Source organism: Panthera pardus, unplaced genomic scaffold (genome assembly GCF_024362965.1).
Source record: "Panthera pardus isolate Hobbes unplaced genomic scaffold, ASM2436296v1 HiC_scaffold_8, whole genome shotgun sequence".
NCBI classification, from domain to species: domain Eukaryota; kingdom Metazoa; phylum Chordata; class Mammalia; order Carnivora; family Felidae; genus Panthera; species Panthera pardus.
Window position 1 is genome coordinate 78,862,378 of NW_026527013.1, and position 17,140 is coordinate 78,879,517.

The 17,140-nt window shown below is 45.6% G+C and overlaps 1 protein-coding gene across 11 annotated transcripts in view; it reads left to right on the forward strand.

Annotated features, from left to right (window-relative positions):
* The window catches only part of ATXN7L1 (ataxin 7 like 1), a 246,326-nt gene that overhangs the window by 181,877 nt on the left and 47,309 nt on the right, over positions 1–17,140 (forward strand). For 9 of the 11 annotated variants that reach the window (XM_019451201.2, XM_019451202.2, XM_019451204.2 and 6 more), the window contains one exon: positions 8,035–8,257. In XM_019451201.2, the coding sequence (XP_019306746.1) occupies positions 8,035–8,257 (223 nt within the window). Of the gene's footprint in view, positions 1–2,485; positions 2,678–4,192; positions 4,484–8,034; positions 8,258–17,140 lie in introns of those variants that run through there. The other 2 variants (XM_019451211.2, XM_019451210.2) reach the window with 2 other exon arrangements.

A 17,140-nucleotide genomic window follows, 5' to 3' on the forward strand; every position in this document is an offset into this window, starting at 1 on the left:
ATTATTAAGAGAATCGGGTCTCTGGCTGTAGGCAGAGTCCCGTGAAGCTGGAGTGCAATTCACTTACCTCAGGCCCTTCAGCCAGAAGCCGGCCTCCGAGGGGGAGCCTTCCTCCACCACCCAGGGTGCTCAAGTGGTGGCCAGCCCAAGATTTGGAGAGTGTGTCCCCACCCTGAGGGAACCCTCTGGCAGTGACAGTGTCTTATCTCCACCATCATATCCCAGGGCCTGGCACACAGTTATGTGTCAAGGAAATACTTTAAATATGAATGAATGAATGAATGAATGAATGAATGAAGTTGACTTGAACATGTTTTACTCCTTCCTACCTTTGTATCTGCACCTGTGTTCTCTCCTTTGCCCTCTCTGGTTAAGGATGGATTAGTGTTGCCGTAGTTGTTATTGTTTACTTGTTTTATCTTTTTCTTATATGGATTTAAAGAGCTTTAACCAAACAGAGCCTATTAAGCAGTCCACCCACATCCTTCCCTTTTTTTTCTCATCTATCTACATCACGTATTAATATATATATATATATATATACACACACATATATATTCCATTTTTGTTTTTATAATGATCCATGTTTACATATTATTTGTTATATTTATAATTTCCTTGTGGATTTGGGCATACTATCTCATGCACACCTTTCCTTAGGTAGAGATAACCGTCATTCCTGTCATTTTAAATTGTTTTATTTTAGATCATTCAGGTCAATTGTGATATTTTTTTATTATTGTAAACAGCATCACTGAGAATATCTTTGAACTTTTGGGGGGTAGGGGATTATTTTCTTGAGGTGGACTTTCCAGACTACAACTATCAGATTACCAGATTAAAGGCTGTGAATTCCTTTTTAGTTTTTGTCATTATCACCAGGTTGGTCTCCAGAGAAATGTCATCCCTTGAAAGTACCCCAGCAGTGTGTGTACATGTGCTTATATCCCCCGAGGTCTCTATTTGCTGTGGTTTTTTTCTTCGAGCTAGATTCAGTGCCGAGTAAGGACTGGGGGCTCATCCCTGAGGGCTGATGGAAATATTTCAGGGCCCTGGAAAGTCCCTGGGACTCCCCACATCATGCCTAGCAGTGGATGATGCCAGGATTTTGCACCTTAATATAAATAACCAACAAAAGAATAGGTGAGGGGGGAATACTTGTAGACGGGAAGATGAAGAGAATCTCAAGTTATCTAAATTCAGATTGTGTCTCAGGGTTGTGTCTCAGGCCAGGTTGTGTCTCAGGGTTGTGTTCAGGGTTGTGTCTCAGACCAGCTCTGAAATTGGGGAAGTGCTTTGTCGAGAATCGTGGCAGAACCTGCATTGCCTGAAGGTGTAGAGGGAGGAGGATATCCGAGCAGGGTGGCATGATGGGAAGAGCATTCACTTGGGCCGGCCAGACCTGGGCTCTCCTTCCAAATGCTGAGGTCTGCATGGCCTTGGTCTTGTTTCATAATCTCGCTAAGCTTTAATTTCCCCCGTCTATAACAAGGAGGTGAACAGCATCCACTTTGCGGGGTTGTGGGGTAGGTTACATGAGCTGGAAAGGGTAAAAGGAGCTTGCAAGGTGCCTGACACACAGGCACTCAAGAATGCTTTTCTCCTCCTGAATGAATGGGCACAGGGTGACCAGATGACTGAGAAACCAACACAGAGCCTGGAGCGATTTGAGCACCGAGCTGGCATGAGCCACCGACCCACAGTGGCATTTATCAAAGTGCTCTGGACAGTGCCTGTTGCCTGGTTGTGCGTAGGAAGTGAAGAGGGTAAAGACCTTGTATAAGCTAATTGGAGGCAGGCACCCATGCCTTAAGGAGCACTTCCCCAGCCACTCAGACCCTGCAGTCTTTTAAAGAGATAGGTACTCTGGCCTGAGAAGGAGGAGGCACTCCAGAGGAGCTCACAGCACTCCTGGCATAGGAACTGCTTGGCACGGCTCTGCCTGCCAGTCACTTGACTTTGCTGTGTCTTCATTTCCTCCCCTGCTGAGGAAGGCTGATTCAATATGCCTCCTCTAACCACCATAGCACTATATTTAGTGTTTCAGTACAATTGTGGCAAATGAGACCACAAGCTCAGATTCTAGCCCCCACACTTCCACTTAATAGCCTTGTGACTTCAGAGCTTCTCAAAGGCAGTCTGCCTCAGTATCCACAGCTGTGAACTGGGGACTAGCTCCCTCCCTAAGTGGCCGCAGGATACAACTAGCACAGTTCCTATGTGGTTTCCCCCATGCCGAGGGCTATGCCGTGTGCCTCACCTGCCAGCTCGTTTGCTTTTGGAAGAAGGTCCCTTGGAATTCAGAGTTGTCCTTTATGGAAGGCATCGTGACTGCGGTTGCGAATGCAGATAGAATCCATTGATAAAATAGAGCCCAGCTAATGATTGGCCAAGTTCCTGCCCTCAGAGGTGGGGGCTGAAAGAGAGTGTATACTGTCAAATGAGAAGGTCAGGTGCTAGCCTAAGCCCGGGTGAGTTTATACAACTGTGGCGGGCCACAGGTGACGGTGGTGCTCAAAGTCTGTTGGGAGGGGATTGGTCCCCTAAAAACCGTATTGGAAAATTCCCGACAAGTTCTTTCTAAGGCTGGTACAGGGAGCCGCACCGGGTGTTGGTGGCTGGCTCAGCCATTCCTGAGGCATCTGGGCTGACGTTTTCAACGCAGGATATTGATGTTGTGAGTATGAAAATACCTCCGTGAATAAGCACGAGGTGGGGGAGGTCCAAATTTTTTCTGAAACAGAATTGCCTGAGAACCTGGTGGATTTGGCCCGCAGGAAGGAAGGGGAGAGGATTGTGGAGACTCCAAGCTTCCCACACCTACCAGAGATTTCCAGAATGCTGGGAGGCAGTGTCTACGAGCCCTCCACACAGCCGTGTGCCCTGGAGTCCCACCTGGATGCTTAAGGCATGTATGGTGAAGCAGGTGGCCAGCTGCCGAGGCCATGGTCTGGACTTCTTTTGGTAGATAGGCAAAAAAAGTAAAAGGGTTTGGTTTTTCATTTCTTTGGGCCTGGGGTCCCCAACACCCTGAGGCTGAGGTCTCAGGTTGTGGAGTAGAGTTGCTGACTGCTGAGAGGTGTCTCTTTTCCTTTCTCTAGGGGAGCGGGGATGCCCCGCTGAAATTCCCATGCACAGTGGGTGGGAGGGCAGGGGGTGTCCTGAGGCTCTCCCCATCCACTGCCACATCTTCCAAGATTTCAGGGTGGTAGAGATCAGATCACAGGCTCTGATGTTTTCTAGTTCTGTAACCTTGGGCAACACTCGCGTCTCTGAAGCTGTTTTTTTCATCTGTAGAATCGAAATAATAATATCTCTCTTAGGGTACTGTAAGAATTAAATGCTATAAGATAAATCAAGAGTTTAGTAGAGTGCCTGGTATATTGGAAGTTCTTAGTAAATTATTAGTAGTGTTGGCCAGAGGACAGAGGGGTGAGACCAGAGGTTGCTGATTCAAGATCAGTCACCGAGGTTGTTCTTGGTGTAGTGGGCACTTAATTCTACAGGTGTGTTCTCACAGTGATTTTCTGTTTCCACTTTAGCAGGTAAGTGGTACTCATATTAGCATTAGCACAACAGATTGGTTTGGTCTTTCTGTCTGGAAAGAATGTGTTGCAAGAGCTATCAGCTATTGCAGTCTTTCACTTTGGGAACTATACCTCAAAGAAATAATCCTAAAACACTTTTTAAATAAATTGTTTTTAAAAAAAAACAAAGCCAGATGGTAAATAGATAATAAGAGAGGGGCTAAATAATGTAGAGCAATGATTGAATATTACTTCACCATTTAAAATGACCGGTATATGGGAATTAGTAATGTATAAACAGAATAATGTTTGTTAAAAAAAGAATACTCCAAAATATCAATTAATTACAGTTTTGCTAATATATCTATGTACATTAACAAAGAATGAGAAAAATTAGAGAAAAAGCCTCTTTTTCTCTAAAAAATTTTTTTTCAAGTCTATAAAATATTTTAAGGGCACCTGGGTGGCTCAGTCGGTTGAGCATCTGACTCTTGTTTTTGGCTCAGGTCATGATCCCAGGATCATGGGCTCAAGCCCTGCATTGGGGCTAAGCGTGAATGGAGCCTGCTTGAGATTCTTTCTCTTTCCCCCTCTGTCGCTCTCCCCTGCTCATGTGCGCACGCTCTCTCTCTCTCTCTCAACCTCTCTAATTAAAAAAAAAAGTCTATAAAATATTTTAATAGTGAATAAAAAATACAATGTCCTATAAACTCTTACTGGGCAGGGCAAATGGAATTAGAAAAATTATAAGGATCTACCTTAGGCCCTCCCTTGACCAAAACAGAAAAAAATAAGTAATCCCAGGGCAGGTGAGGACTTGTATCAGAATGATTGTGATATAAATCTGGAACACTTTACCCGGGACATTGCACCTGCACAGAAATATATTTTTACAAGAAGCCAAGACACCGTTCCTATCGCCAGCCCACTGCCTCTCCACCAAAAGACAAAACCATGTAAGTTATCCACAGGCGGGTATTCACAGACTAGAGAAACACAGATTGAATGGGAATTGGGTCTTTCTGAAACATCCGCTCACTCTGCGCTACCCAGGACACCAGCTCTACCATTTTCAAAAGCTTCGGCAAGTGAAGTGTGAAACTCGCCTCCTAGGGGAAGCTCTGATCACGGTGACCCTAGTTCCCCACTTGAAATTCGTACACAGCCTTTCTCGCCTGCACCAGTGGCTGGCAAGCTTGTTCTCGAAGCTCAGGGGACAGAAGTACGGGTCTCTTTGTGGAATACCTTGAAATAGTGATGGATTTACTTTGGTATGAACAATAAGGAACGGGTCAAGTAGGAAATACTGCTTTAATCTGTTTATTACAATACAAAATCACACATGAAAAAAAAATTAAGGGTGAAAGGCTATTTTCAAGTTTTGATGAACATTCTCTCATATACAATTTGTTCTCCAATTGGTCATCTGCGAAAAATTTATGGAACTAAAATATAAAACCAAGATAAAAGCATATCCGTTGATTTCCTTTTTTCTGTGAATTTAGCAGTAGAATGTGCTGACTGGGTCACTAAACAGAGAGGACGACTTTAGAATCACTGGTCTGGCTCATTCATTTTGTCCATAATGGCACCCTTCCTTGTGATTGGTCTTTGTTTACATGCATTAGTAGTAGTAAGTAATGGTAGTGGTATTTTAAAATTATAATTCCAGTATAGTTAACATACAGTGTTATATTAGTTTCAGGTGTACATATAGTGATTCAACAATTCTATACATCACTCAGTTCTCATCACGACAGGTGCACTCCTTAATCCCCATCACCTCTTTCACCCACTCCCTGCACCCCGCCCCCAACCTCTGGTAACCATTAGTTTGTTTTCCGTAGTTAAGCGTCTGTTTTTTGGGTTGTCTCTTTTTTTCTTTGCTCGTCTGTTTTTTTTCCTAAACTCCACATATGAGTGAAATCATATGGTATTTGTCTCTCTCCATTTACTAGTATTATTTTTAACTCTTAGTTCAGCAAAACAAAATTTCTCATTTTCAAAGCTTTTCTTCCACCAGAGCTGAGGAATATTTGTTTCTGCACATCCTTTCCCCTTACCCACTTGGTCAGCTTGAGCGAGTGATAAGCAAGTGAGTAAATGAAGAAAGTTCCCAAACAGTAGTGGTAAAAATCAAAGTCATATTTTAATTTTGGAAACCCCTGCCAAAAAACAAATTGCTAAGCAGGACACTTCCCAAGGACAGACAGAGTTATGTTGCCCCCAACTAGCTCTGCCCTGCAGGCTCCCGACTGATAACCTCTCTGACCTCCCCCATCAGCAAGGAGATCCGACCAGGTGACTTTCGATCCAGTCCTAACCTTCCGTGATGCTAAGTCCCGCACTTCCTAGTTTCCTGGCTTCAAATCTTGGTCACAGTACACCCCATTTCCTGCCTTCCTGAGAACTGGCTAGGCCCCTGCACACAGCACGGAGGCCCATTCCTCGCTTAGCCATTGGCCCTGACCTTGGCGAGTCACTTCGCCCCTCTGGGTCTTCTTTGGCCAGTCACCCGTGAGGAGGGTGGAGACGTCTAGCAGCTTCCTGCCTGTCTCACAGGAGTCATAAAGGCCAGTACAACTTCACAAAGGATGAATTCCTCCAAGGAAGATCCTGCCTGAGTAAAATATTTCAATACTTCAGCTGTAATTATTGCCATGATATTCAGGAATCATGAGGGATGAGAAGAGAAGGCGCTGGTGTAAGTATGTCTTGTATTTATGGTAATGGAGAAGAAAGAGACCTTAGTGGCCACCTAGGGACCCACTTCATTTACAGACAAAGACATGGAAACTGAGAATGTGTAAGTGGTGAAGTCCAGATCATAAGCTTAATAATGTGGTGTGGTTGCAGTCGGAGCCTAGATCTCTGGCTCGCAGCCCAGGGTTCTCCCACTACATCACAGAAGATGCCCTGGGATCAGCTCTTGGTTTTCAAGACTTGCAGGATGGTGCTAGGGACTGAACATGTATGCAAGGTCAGCTCTGATTCAATGAAGAAAACTTACCCAGTAAAGTTATTCAGTGTAGGCAACCTACAGGCACTGGTCAGGCCAAAGAACCAAACAACCAGATGATGCTCAAAAATCCACTTTCCCCCCAATTCCCACTTAATCAGAGGACTAGAGTCAATCTGCTTTGAGACAACCTGGCAGCCCATTGGTATGAGGGAACACAGAGGAACCCCAGAGTCCCATTCCTGATGGTCAGGTTGGTCTTGCTTTCTTCTCCCAGGTCAAGGTGCCTGGAATAACTGCCAGAAAGGTCTCAGTAATGAGAAAAGGCTGATCCCCAGCTTGGAGATGGAAGGACACTGTGGACTGCCATCTTTGCCTTCTACCTTGTTCATTATCACGTTCAACACGGATTTCCAGATTTCTGATCTCTTGTTCTTCCCATCAGGACATTTTTTTTTTAAAGATTTTATTTTTAAGTAATCTCTTCACCCACTCTCGGGCTCAAACTTACAACCCTGAGATCAAGAGTCGCATGTTCTACCAACCTAGCCAGCCAGGCACAGGACATCTGTTATAATTTCATTTATTTATTCAACACATGAATGAAGCACTAATGATAATGTGGGGCCCTATCGTAGGCACCAGAAAGTGAGAGGGGACTTAGGATTTCAGAGCCTTCATCTTTTGGGGGTCCAGGATTCTTTCCTGTAATTATGCATTTTTCTTGAGAGGGGGTCCTTAGCTTGGATCAAATCTGTAGACCTATAACAGTTAAGAACTTTACCCCATGCACCTGTTTTCTTGGTCAGTGTCCTCATCCTGCCCATTGAGTTGAGATCTCAGGGGCTGAGCAAGTGAGAACAAGTGAGGATGTTCATCTGGAGCTCTGGGATTTTCTGTGGAACCTCAAGAGGCTGTGCCTGTCCACCTAAACCCAGGCGCACATCTGTGACTTCTCCCTCAAGCACTGATGCCCTCCCTCAGGTCCTGGCCCAACAGCGGTGGCCCTGGACCTTGGTGAGCCCTGGAGAGGCCACAGTGTCCCATGGACAGATGCCAAGCCACTTTCTGGCACTCAAAGACCCTTTTATTCAGCCCTGCTGGTCCTTCAGACCTTTCTGCTTCTGCAGAGAGGGGCGGGGGCATGGTGGGAGGGGTTCAGGTGCAAGAATTTCCTGTTTGTTCTCTTGGGAGTCCTGCCCTACTCACTGCCCTGAGGGACCTTGTGGCCTCTGAGTAGCTGTCTGGGGATTGGCTGTGTGGTTATCCCACTGTGTTCTGATGACAGCTGGTGTCCCCTCTGCTCATCCTATGGAAGTGGTTTCGCAGAAGGATAGCCTGGTAAATGCCTCCTGCGAGAACCTTGGTATATTAGTTTCACGTGTCATTTGATACAGACATTCAGAATGACATTGCTGCTTGTTGGGGAGAGAGGAGCGAATGTCAAGACAAATCAGAGTCAGGACTGGGGCTTCGGGGGTGCCGACCCGGCCAGATAAGCATTTTTCTCTTTGCCTGTGCTGAGTTCTATTCTTTCTTCCTCTGTAGAGAGAAGACACGGTTCAATGTGTAGACCTTCTCCCTCTCCAGCATCTCCACCCTCCAATTCCAGGACATCATTAGGACAGGTGAAAACAAAAGCCTGTCTCAGCGGCCAGAACTCTGCCAACAGCATCTCAAAGCCATTCAAAACGCCCAAAGACAATCTACTTACCTCCAGCAGCAAACAGCACACGGTCTTTTCTGCGAAGGGATCAAGGGACAAAGCATGGTGAGTGTCGGGCACTGGCAGCCGGCAGCTGCCTGTCCCCCCCCCCCCCCCCCATCACCACAGGAAACCATGTTTACTCTCTGGCTTTGTTCCTGGGCATCGAGTCTGGGAATTTGGGGAATGAGGGGGGAATGGGACAGAGAAGTGGAATGATGGGGTGAGAAACCCAAACTCCAAGAGGGAACCCAGGACCTGAAAGCACTACATATGCCTGACAGGGGACACTTTGCTGTCCCTGAGAGCTGAGCCAAGTTGGGTCTCAGGAAAAGGTAACAGGGAAATATTCCTCAGTTATGCGGTCATCTCTCAATTTTCCACCCCAGTGAAGAGAAGCATTGAGGTAAATCATCAAAAGCTCAAATAGTTTGCCCAGGGGGTGTGAGGCCCCAGGCCAGCCCCTCGGCCCTGGGAGGCAGGCCCCCGGTGAACCTCCCTGCCTCAAACAGCCAGGCCTCGGCTCAGGGAATAGCTGCTCACAGAGGCACAGAGGTCATTGGGAGCTGACCACTGGAGGAAAAGAGGAAATCCAAAGAGAATGGCACCCCTTTGATGGGGTGGGGGAGAGCTAGCTGCAGGGGGCCCGTGAAGCATCAGAATCTTTTGGTTCATTTTTTTTGTTTTAATCTCAGTCTTTACCCAAGAGTCAGAAAAGGTTACCCATGGTCTGGACAGCTCAGGGACCGAACTGGAAAGGAGGACAGGAAGCAGAAGGCAAATATCTTCAAATGCTGACAGCCTCTACTTGGAACACCTAGGACGGGCTTATGACAGAGCCTGTAGCCTTCTCGGTCGGGCGTCGTGAAGGCAGACAGGGGATAAGTGTGGAGCCTGCCTCATTTATATATTTAAAGGGAAAAAGTGTTCTGTTAATTAATGATCGTTAATTACACTTAAGTTCATCCCTAGTAAAGCTGTGGACTGACATCATCCATCAATTTAATTTGTCACTGCTCTCTGGAAATTATGATGACTTTGTACAGAGCTCATTATGCCAGATCAATGAAAAGAGCCTCTCGCGATACACTAGAAAGCTTTAGACACAGGTGTCAAGGAGGGGAGTTACCTGTCAAACAGGTGGGCCTTGTGGGCAAGCTGTGTTCTCTCGAATTGTTAGGGACGGAGCAGGTTAGGGAAGATCCAGCCGGAGAGTGACGGTTGGTGGCCCCTGGACCTGCTCGCACGGAGTGTGAGTCTCTATTTTATCAGTGACCTCGCAGAGTGCCTCCAAGCTTGTTTGCAGAGGCAGCACCAGGTGTCTCAACAGAAGCACAAGCTGTGGGATCCCCACCTGCCTACAGATCTCAGCTGGGTGGCTTTGGGCAAGTTGCTTGATCTAGTGTGTCTCAATTTTCCACATCTATAAAACGGAGCTGATAATAGCTCCACCCTGTGGCATCGTGTGAGGGTTAAGAGCGCTACAAAGCAGCAAGCACAATGTCTGGAGCAGAGCACGCATTCGATACATATGTGACGATCATGTCATTGTTGTGTGCGCCAAAGGACGGAGCCCTTGTAACTGGCAATAAAGGCCGAGATGTCCAATCTCTCTGAAACACTAGAGAAATGAAGTTGAAAAAGGACAAGGATAAAGTCACTGCTTCAGAGTCCAGAACGGAGGTACCGAGAAACCGGACGAGGAGAGCTGGACAAGGGGCTCGTGAGGAATAAGCCAGAAGGAGAATCAGGAGTTACAGAAGATCCTAGCATGAACACCACAGATGTCCGATGATACACGTGGTCCCGGCAGGGTGAGACACGGCACCAAGCATTCTCGCGGGAGGCCAGCCTTCTGGGAGACCCCGGGTTAGATCAGCGTCCACACTCCGTGGAAGCCGACTCCACACGTGCTCATTAAGACCTGCTATAGGGCAGAAGGTGGTTCTGAAAGAGTCTGAAAAAAATTAGCTAGGGCCCGAAGAAGAGCAACCAAAAGTGTCGCAAGGAGGGAAATCCTTCTTACGGAGAAAACAAAACAAAAAGGGCTCAAAAAACCAGAACGCTTGCCTTGTGTGAAGAGCAGAAAGCTAATGGGTGATGTGCCCACCTTCAAGCAGACAGATCTGAAGGCGGACAAGGGGTGGGCCAGAAGGAGGCTCACTGCAGCCTCGTCCTCCTTTCTCACCTCCAGCCAGCCGGGCCGTCGTCCCCCTGCCCTCTGTCGCCAGGGGTGTGTTTCAGGAAGGCTGTGAAGACTTTTCTTGGAGGCTGGGAGGGCTCCACCTCCGTTCAGGCAGACTTCTCTGGGAACAGTATAGAAGAGCCAGCACTGAGCCAGGAGCAAAAAAAAAAGCCAATTCAAGCCCGGACTTGGCCACAAACTTTCTGTGTGACCTGAACAAGTCACTTCACTTCTCTGAGTCCCATTTTCAAGCCTGAGTATTTTGTGATTCTAAGTCACAGTCCTCTCAAAAATTCTCAAAGGTTCCTCATTGCCTACTGGATTAAGAGTTAGGCCCCTAGCCCAACATAAGAGACCCTCTACAAACTGGCTCCAAACCCCCTAAACCAATCGTCCAGTACCATGCCATTATCCCAGCTTACCCACCGTGTCTTCCTCTGGTACCTTTGCATAGAACATCCATCCACCTGTCTGCACTCAATTTAACATTTAATTAGCACCTACTATAATACTATGTGCCAATTCGATAACAAGGCCTGAGGATACATAGGGCCCTCTGATGTCTCCTATGGCATCCCTGTGCAAGATAGAAAAAGGCCTGGATACAGCCCCATCCTAGAGTGCACAATTGGCTAATGGTCTTCGTCACCTACTTCCTCAATCAGACATCCTAGTGCAGTGCATAACCTGTACAACCGTACACTGAAGCCTTGGGGATGCAAGATTAAATAAGACACAGACTCTTAGGGAGTCTGTAAAAAGAGACATAAGCTAACACAGAATGCAATGGGATAAGAGCCCAGATATTTGTAGCACAAAAGACAGGCACCTACCTCAGCCTGAGAACTCAGAAAAGGTTTTTCAGAAGGGGTCACACGTGAGCTGAATTTGAGGGATAAGTAGGAATAATCTAGACAAAGAAAACTTGATTACAATGGTAAATGTTATATATATTTTAACACAATTGTTTTTTAACATTTTGAGTGTGGGAAGAGGGTCCCAGGCGAAGGGACCAGAATGTGCAATCGTATTTGCATGTGGGGAGAGGCGGGCAGGGCCATATTAGAAAGTTCCACTGGGTGTGCTAAGTGTAGGGACTGGGAGTCCATCCTGAAAGCCCCATGGGGCTGTTAAAGGAGCAGCTTTGAGCTGCCCCCAGTGTAAAGGATGGCTTGAGGGGCCACTCAGGAAGCAGTGAGGGTGTTTTTGCATAATTCAGGTGAGCTGTGGTGACGTCCTGTACCCAGGCAGCAGTCGTGGACATGTGCAGAAGGAGCCAGTGGGGACAAATACTAGGGAGGAACACACCACAGGACTCTAGTGTTCATTGCACATACAGCTTGCAATGCAAGAGAAGACTGGTCCAGACTTGGACAACTGGATGTTGACCGGTCCTCTCACTTTCTCAAGAGGAGGATAGAAAGGGCCAGAGTTTAGGGTGGGGAGGAGAGGATGAATTAAACTGGGAAGTCATTGGAGTATGAAGTACAGGCATGCCTCAAACATATTGAAGGTTCGGGTCCTGCCACAATGAAGCAAATATCACGATAAAGCAAGTCACGTGAATTTTTTGGTTTCCCAATGCATATAAAAGTTATGTACACACTACACTGTAGTCTGTGAAGTGTGTAATAGCATTGTGTCTAAAGAAAACAATGTATACACCTTAATTTAAAAATACTTTATTGCTATAAAATGTGCTAATCATCATCTGAGCTTTCTTTTTTTTTTTTTTTTTCAATCTGAGCTTTCAATGAGACATAATCTTTCTGCTGGTGGAGGGTCTTGCCTCGAGTTGATGGTTACTGAAGGTTGGGTGACTGGCAAGTTTTTTTAAATTTAATTTTTTTAATTTGCATCCAAATTAGCATATAGTGCAACAATGATTTCAGGAGTAGATTCCTTAGTGCCCCTTACCCATTTAGCACACCCCCCTCCCACAACCCCTTCAGTAACCCTCAGTTTGTTCTCCATATTTATGAGTCTCTTCTGCTTTGTCCCCCTCCCTGTTTTTATATTATTTTTATTTCCTTTCCCTTATGTTCATCTGTTTTGTCTCTTAAAGTCCTCATATGAGTGAAGTCATATGATATTTGTCTTTCTCTGACTAATTTCTCTTAGCATAATACCCTCCAGTTCCATCCACATAGTTGCAAATGGGAAGATTGCATTCTTTTTGATTGCCGAGTAATACCCCATTGTGTATGTATGTGTGTGTGTGTGTGTGTGTGTGTGTGTGTATATATATATATATATATATATACCACATCTTCTGTATCCATTCATCCATCAGTGGACATTTGGGCTCTTTCCAGACTTTGGCTGTTGTTGATAGTGCTACTATAAACATGGGGGTGCATGTGCCCCTTCTAAACAGCACACCTGTATCCCTTGGGTAAATAACCTAGTAGTGCAATTGCTGGGTCGCAGGATAGTTCTATTTTTAATTTTTTGAGGACCCTCCACACTGTTTTCCAGAGTGGCTGCACCAGCTTGCATTCCCACCAACAATGCAAAAGAGATCCTCTTTCTCTGCATCCTCGCCAACATCTGTTGTTGCCTGAGTTGTTAATTTTAGCCATTCTGACAGGTGTGAGGTGGTATCTCATTGTGGTTTTGATTTGTATTTCCCTGATGATGAGTGATGTTAAGCATTTTTTCATGTGTCGGTTGGCCATCTGGATGTCTCTTTGGGAAAAGTGTCTATTCGTGTCTTTGGCCCATTTCTTCACTGGATTATTTGTTTTTTGGGTGTTGAGTTTGGTAAGTTCTTTATAGATTTTGGATACTAACCCTTTATCTGATATGTTGTTTGCAAATATCTTCTCCCATTCTGTCAGTTGCCTTTTAGTTTTGCTGATTGTTTCCTTTGCTGTGCAGAAGCTTTTTACTTTGATGAGGTCCCAATAGCTCATTTTTGCTTTTGCTTCCCTTGCTTCTGCAGACGTGTTGAGTAAGAAGTTGCCATGAAGCAACTTCATGGTCAAAGAGTTTTTGCCTCTAGGATTTGATGGCTTCCTTCCATCCATTTTGAGTTTATTTTTGTGTATGGTGTAAGAAAGTGGTCCAGGTTCATTCTTCTGCATGTCGCTGTCCAGTTTTCCCAGCACCACTTGCTGAAGAGACTGTCTTTATTCCATTGGATATTCTTTCCTGCTTTGTCAAAGATTAGTTGGCCATACATTGTGGGTCCATTTCTGGGTTCTCTATTCTGTTCCGTTGATCTGAGTGTCTGTTTTTGTGCCATGTGGCAATTTTTAAAGTAAGACAACAACAAACAAAGTTTACCACATTGATGGATTCTTCAAAAACGATTTCTCTGCAGCCTCCCATGCTGTTTGATAGCATTTTACCCACTTCAGAATTGGAACCAGCCCTCTCAAACCCTGCCACTAGATTTATGTAATGTTCTCTTTTTTTTAACGTTTATTTATTTGTGTGAGAGAGACAGCGTGAGCGGGGGTGGGGCAGAGAGAAGGGGGACAGAGGATCCGAAGCAGGCTCTGTGCTGACAGCAGCAAGCCCAGTGCATGGCTCGAACTCATGAACTGTGAGATCATGACCTGAGCTGAAGTTGGATGCTAAACTGACTGAGCCACCCAGCCGCCCCAGTTTATGCAATATTCTAAATCCTCTGTCATCATTTCAACTATTTTCTGGGCATCTTCCCCAGGAGTAGATTCCATCTCAGGAAACCACTTTCTCTGCTCATGCATCAGAAGCAACTCCTCATCCATTAAAGTTCCATCATGAGATCGTGGCCATGCAGCCCCGTCCTCAGGCTCCTCATTCTCATCTCATTCCATCTTCTCATCCTAGTTCTGCTGTTTCCACCTGTCTGCAGTTACTTCCTCCACTACAGTCTCGAACCCCTCTTAATTCACTTAATAGTGAATTCTTTCCAAATGGTTTTCAGTTAACTTTGCCCAGATCCATCAGAGGAATTACAATCTATGGCAGCTATAGCCTTATGAAGTCTATTTCTTAAATAATAAGACCTGATAGACACAATGATTCCTTGATCCATAGGCTACAGAATGTATGTTGTGTTAGCAGTCATAAGAACAACATGAACCTCATTGTACCTACATCAGAGCTCTGGGGTGACCAGATTCATTGTCAATAAGCAATCCTATTCTGGGGTACCTGGGGCACTCAGTCGGTTAAGCATCTGACTTCAGCTCTGGTCATGATCTCACAGTCCATGAGTTTGAGCCCGCATCAGGCTCTGTGCTGACAGCTTGGAGCCTGGAACCTGCTTCAGATTCTGTGTTTGTCTCTCTCTCTCTCTCTTTCTGCCCCTCCCCCACTTGTCCTCTGTCTCTCTCTCTCTCTCTCTCTCTCAAAAATAAACATTAAAAAAAATGTTTTAAGTAAGCAGTCATATTTTGGAAGGCATCTTTTCTGAGTAGTAGGTCTCAACAGTGGGCTTCAAATACTCAGAAAACTATGTTGTAAACAGAGTGCCGTCATCCAGGTTTTGTTGTATTGGTTAGAGAGCACAGGCAGAGTAGATTTAGTGTGATTCTTAAGGACGCTAGGATTTTCGGAATCATAGATGAGCATTAGCTTTAACTTAAAGTCACCAGCTGCCTTAACAGGAGAGTCAGCCAGTCCTTCAAAGCTTTAAAGCCGGGCATTGACTTCCCTCTCACTATGAAAGTCCCAGATGGCATCTTCTTCCAGGAGAAGGCTGCTTCACCTGCACTGAAAATCTGTTGTTTAGTGTAGCCACCTTCATTAATGATCTCAGCTAGATCTTCCGGAGAGTTACTCCAGCTTCTACATCAGCACCTTCTGCTTCACCCTGCACTTTTATGTTATGGAGATTCCTTAAACCTCATGAACCAACCTCTGCTAGCTTCAAATGTTTTTTTCTGTCACTTCCTCGCCTCTCTCAGCCTACATAGAATTGAAGAGAGTTGGGCCTTGCTCTGGATTAGGCTTTGCTTAAAGGAATGTCGTGGCTGGTTTGATCTTCTGTCCAAGACCACTCAAACTTTCTCCTTAGCAGCAACAAGGCTGTTTTGCTTTCTCATCATTCACGTGTTCAACTGGAGTAGCACTTTTAATTTCCTTCAAGAACTTTTCCTTTGCGTTCACAACCTGGCTAACTGTGTGGTGCGAGGGGCCTAGCTTTTGGCCTGTCTTGGCTTTCCACAGGCCTTCCTCACTAAGTTTAATCGTTTCTAGCTTTTGGTTTCAAATGAAAGACGTGTGACTTTTTTTTCCCTTGAACACTTACAGGCTATTGTAGGGTTATTCACTGGCCTGATTTCGATATTTTTTTTTAAGTTTATTTATTTATTTTTGAGAGTGAGAGAGAGCATGCAGGAGGAGCAGAGAGAGAGGGAGAGAAAGAGAGAGAGAATCCCAAGCAGGCTCCACACTGTCAGCACAGAGCCCAACATGGGGCTCGATCTCACAAACCGTGAGATCATGACCTGAGCTGAAACAAAGAGTCAGATACCTAAACAACTTAGCCCCCCAGGTGTCCCTTGATTTCAATAATTGTCGTGTTTCAGGGAATAGGGAGTCCCGAGGAGAGGGAGAGAACCAGGGAACAGCTGGTCAGTGGAGCAATCAATACACGTGTTTATCACCTAGTTTGCGATCTCGTATGGCGGTTCGTGGCACCCCAAAACAATTATTACAATAGTAACATCAAAGATCGCTGACAACAAATATAATAATAATGAAAAGATTGAAATATTGCAAGAATTACCAAAATGTGACCCAGAGGCATGAAGTAAACACGTGCCATTGGAAAAATGGTGCCAATGGCCTTGTTCACCACAGCGTTGCCACAGAGCCTCAGTTTGTAAAAAAAAAAAAAAAAAAAAAAAAAAAAGCACACTTTGTGCAAAGTTCAACAAAGGGAAATGCAGTAAAACTAGGCATCCCTGTATCCGAGGAAGGTCCGCATAGAGATGTTCGGTTGGTGGCATTGCACGTTTGGACCCAGAGGTCAGGAGAGAGGTGTGGGCTGGGAATGGAGCTTTGACAGTCATCAGTGGAGACACAGGCCTTGAGACCGTAGGTACAGATGCACCCTCTGGGGAAGGTACGTGGCTTGAGAGAAGCAGGAAGCAGGGGCCGAGGGCAGGGCCGAGGAGAGTCGGGGGCCCCGGGGAAGACAGCCCTGAGGAGGCAGGGACTGCAAAGTCGAGATTCTTCCCACAGCATCCTGGCCCTCTTTCCTGGTCCAAATCCCCCACTGCCCTCACTGCCTATCCCACTGGCCACCTTCTTCTACCTGCCATTCACGCATTCCCTCCTTGCAGGCCACTGGTATGCTGGCATCTCTCTTTTAATTCCCAGGACCCTTCATTTTTACCTTTCCCATGACTCTGTCCATGGTCTGCCACAGGTGAGACCTCGTGTCATTCCTTCTGCTCAGAAGTAATTGCGGAATCTCCTGCATGGTGGGGCCTCACGCTCCGCAGACATGGTCCCCTTGTCAGTAAATATTTGTCGAATTGAGTGAAATTGATCTGACCATTGAAAAGGATTGTAAGATTTCTATTCTTGGGACAGTTAACCTTTTATCTACACGTGTTTGGGCTGGTGCCATCCAATGGAAATGTAATGTGTGACACGCGTGGAAATGTAAATTTTCTAGCAGCCACGTTGGAAAAAGGGAAAGGAAACAATTTTTAATAATATAGTTTATTTAACCTAATATACCCACTATTTTATAATTTCAACATAAATCGGTGAGATAATTTTCTGGTTTTTTTCCCTAATATATCCACTATCTTATA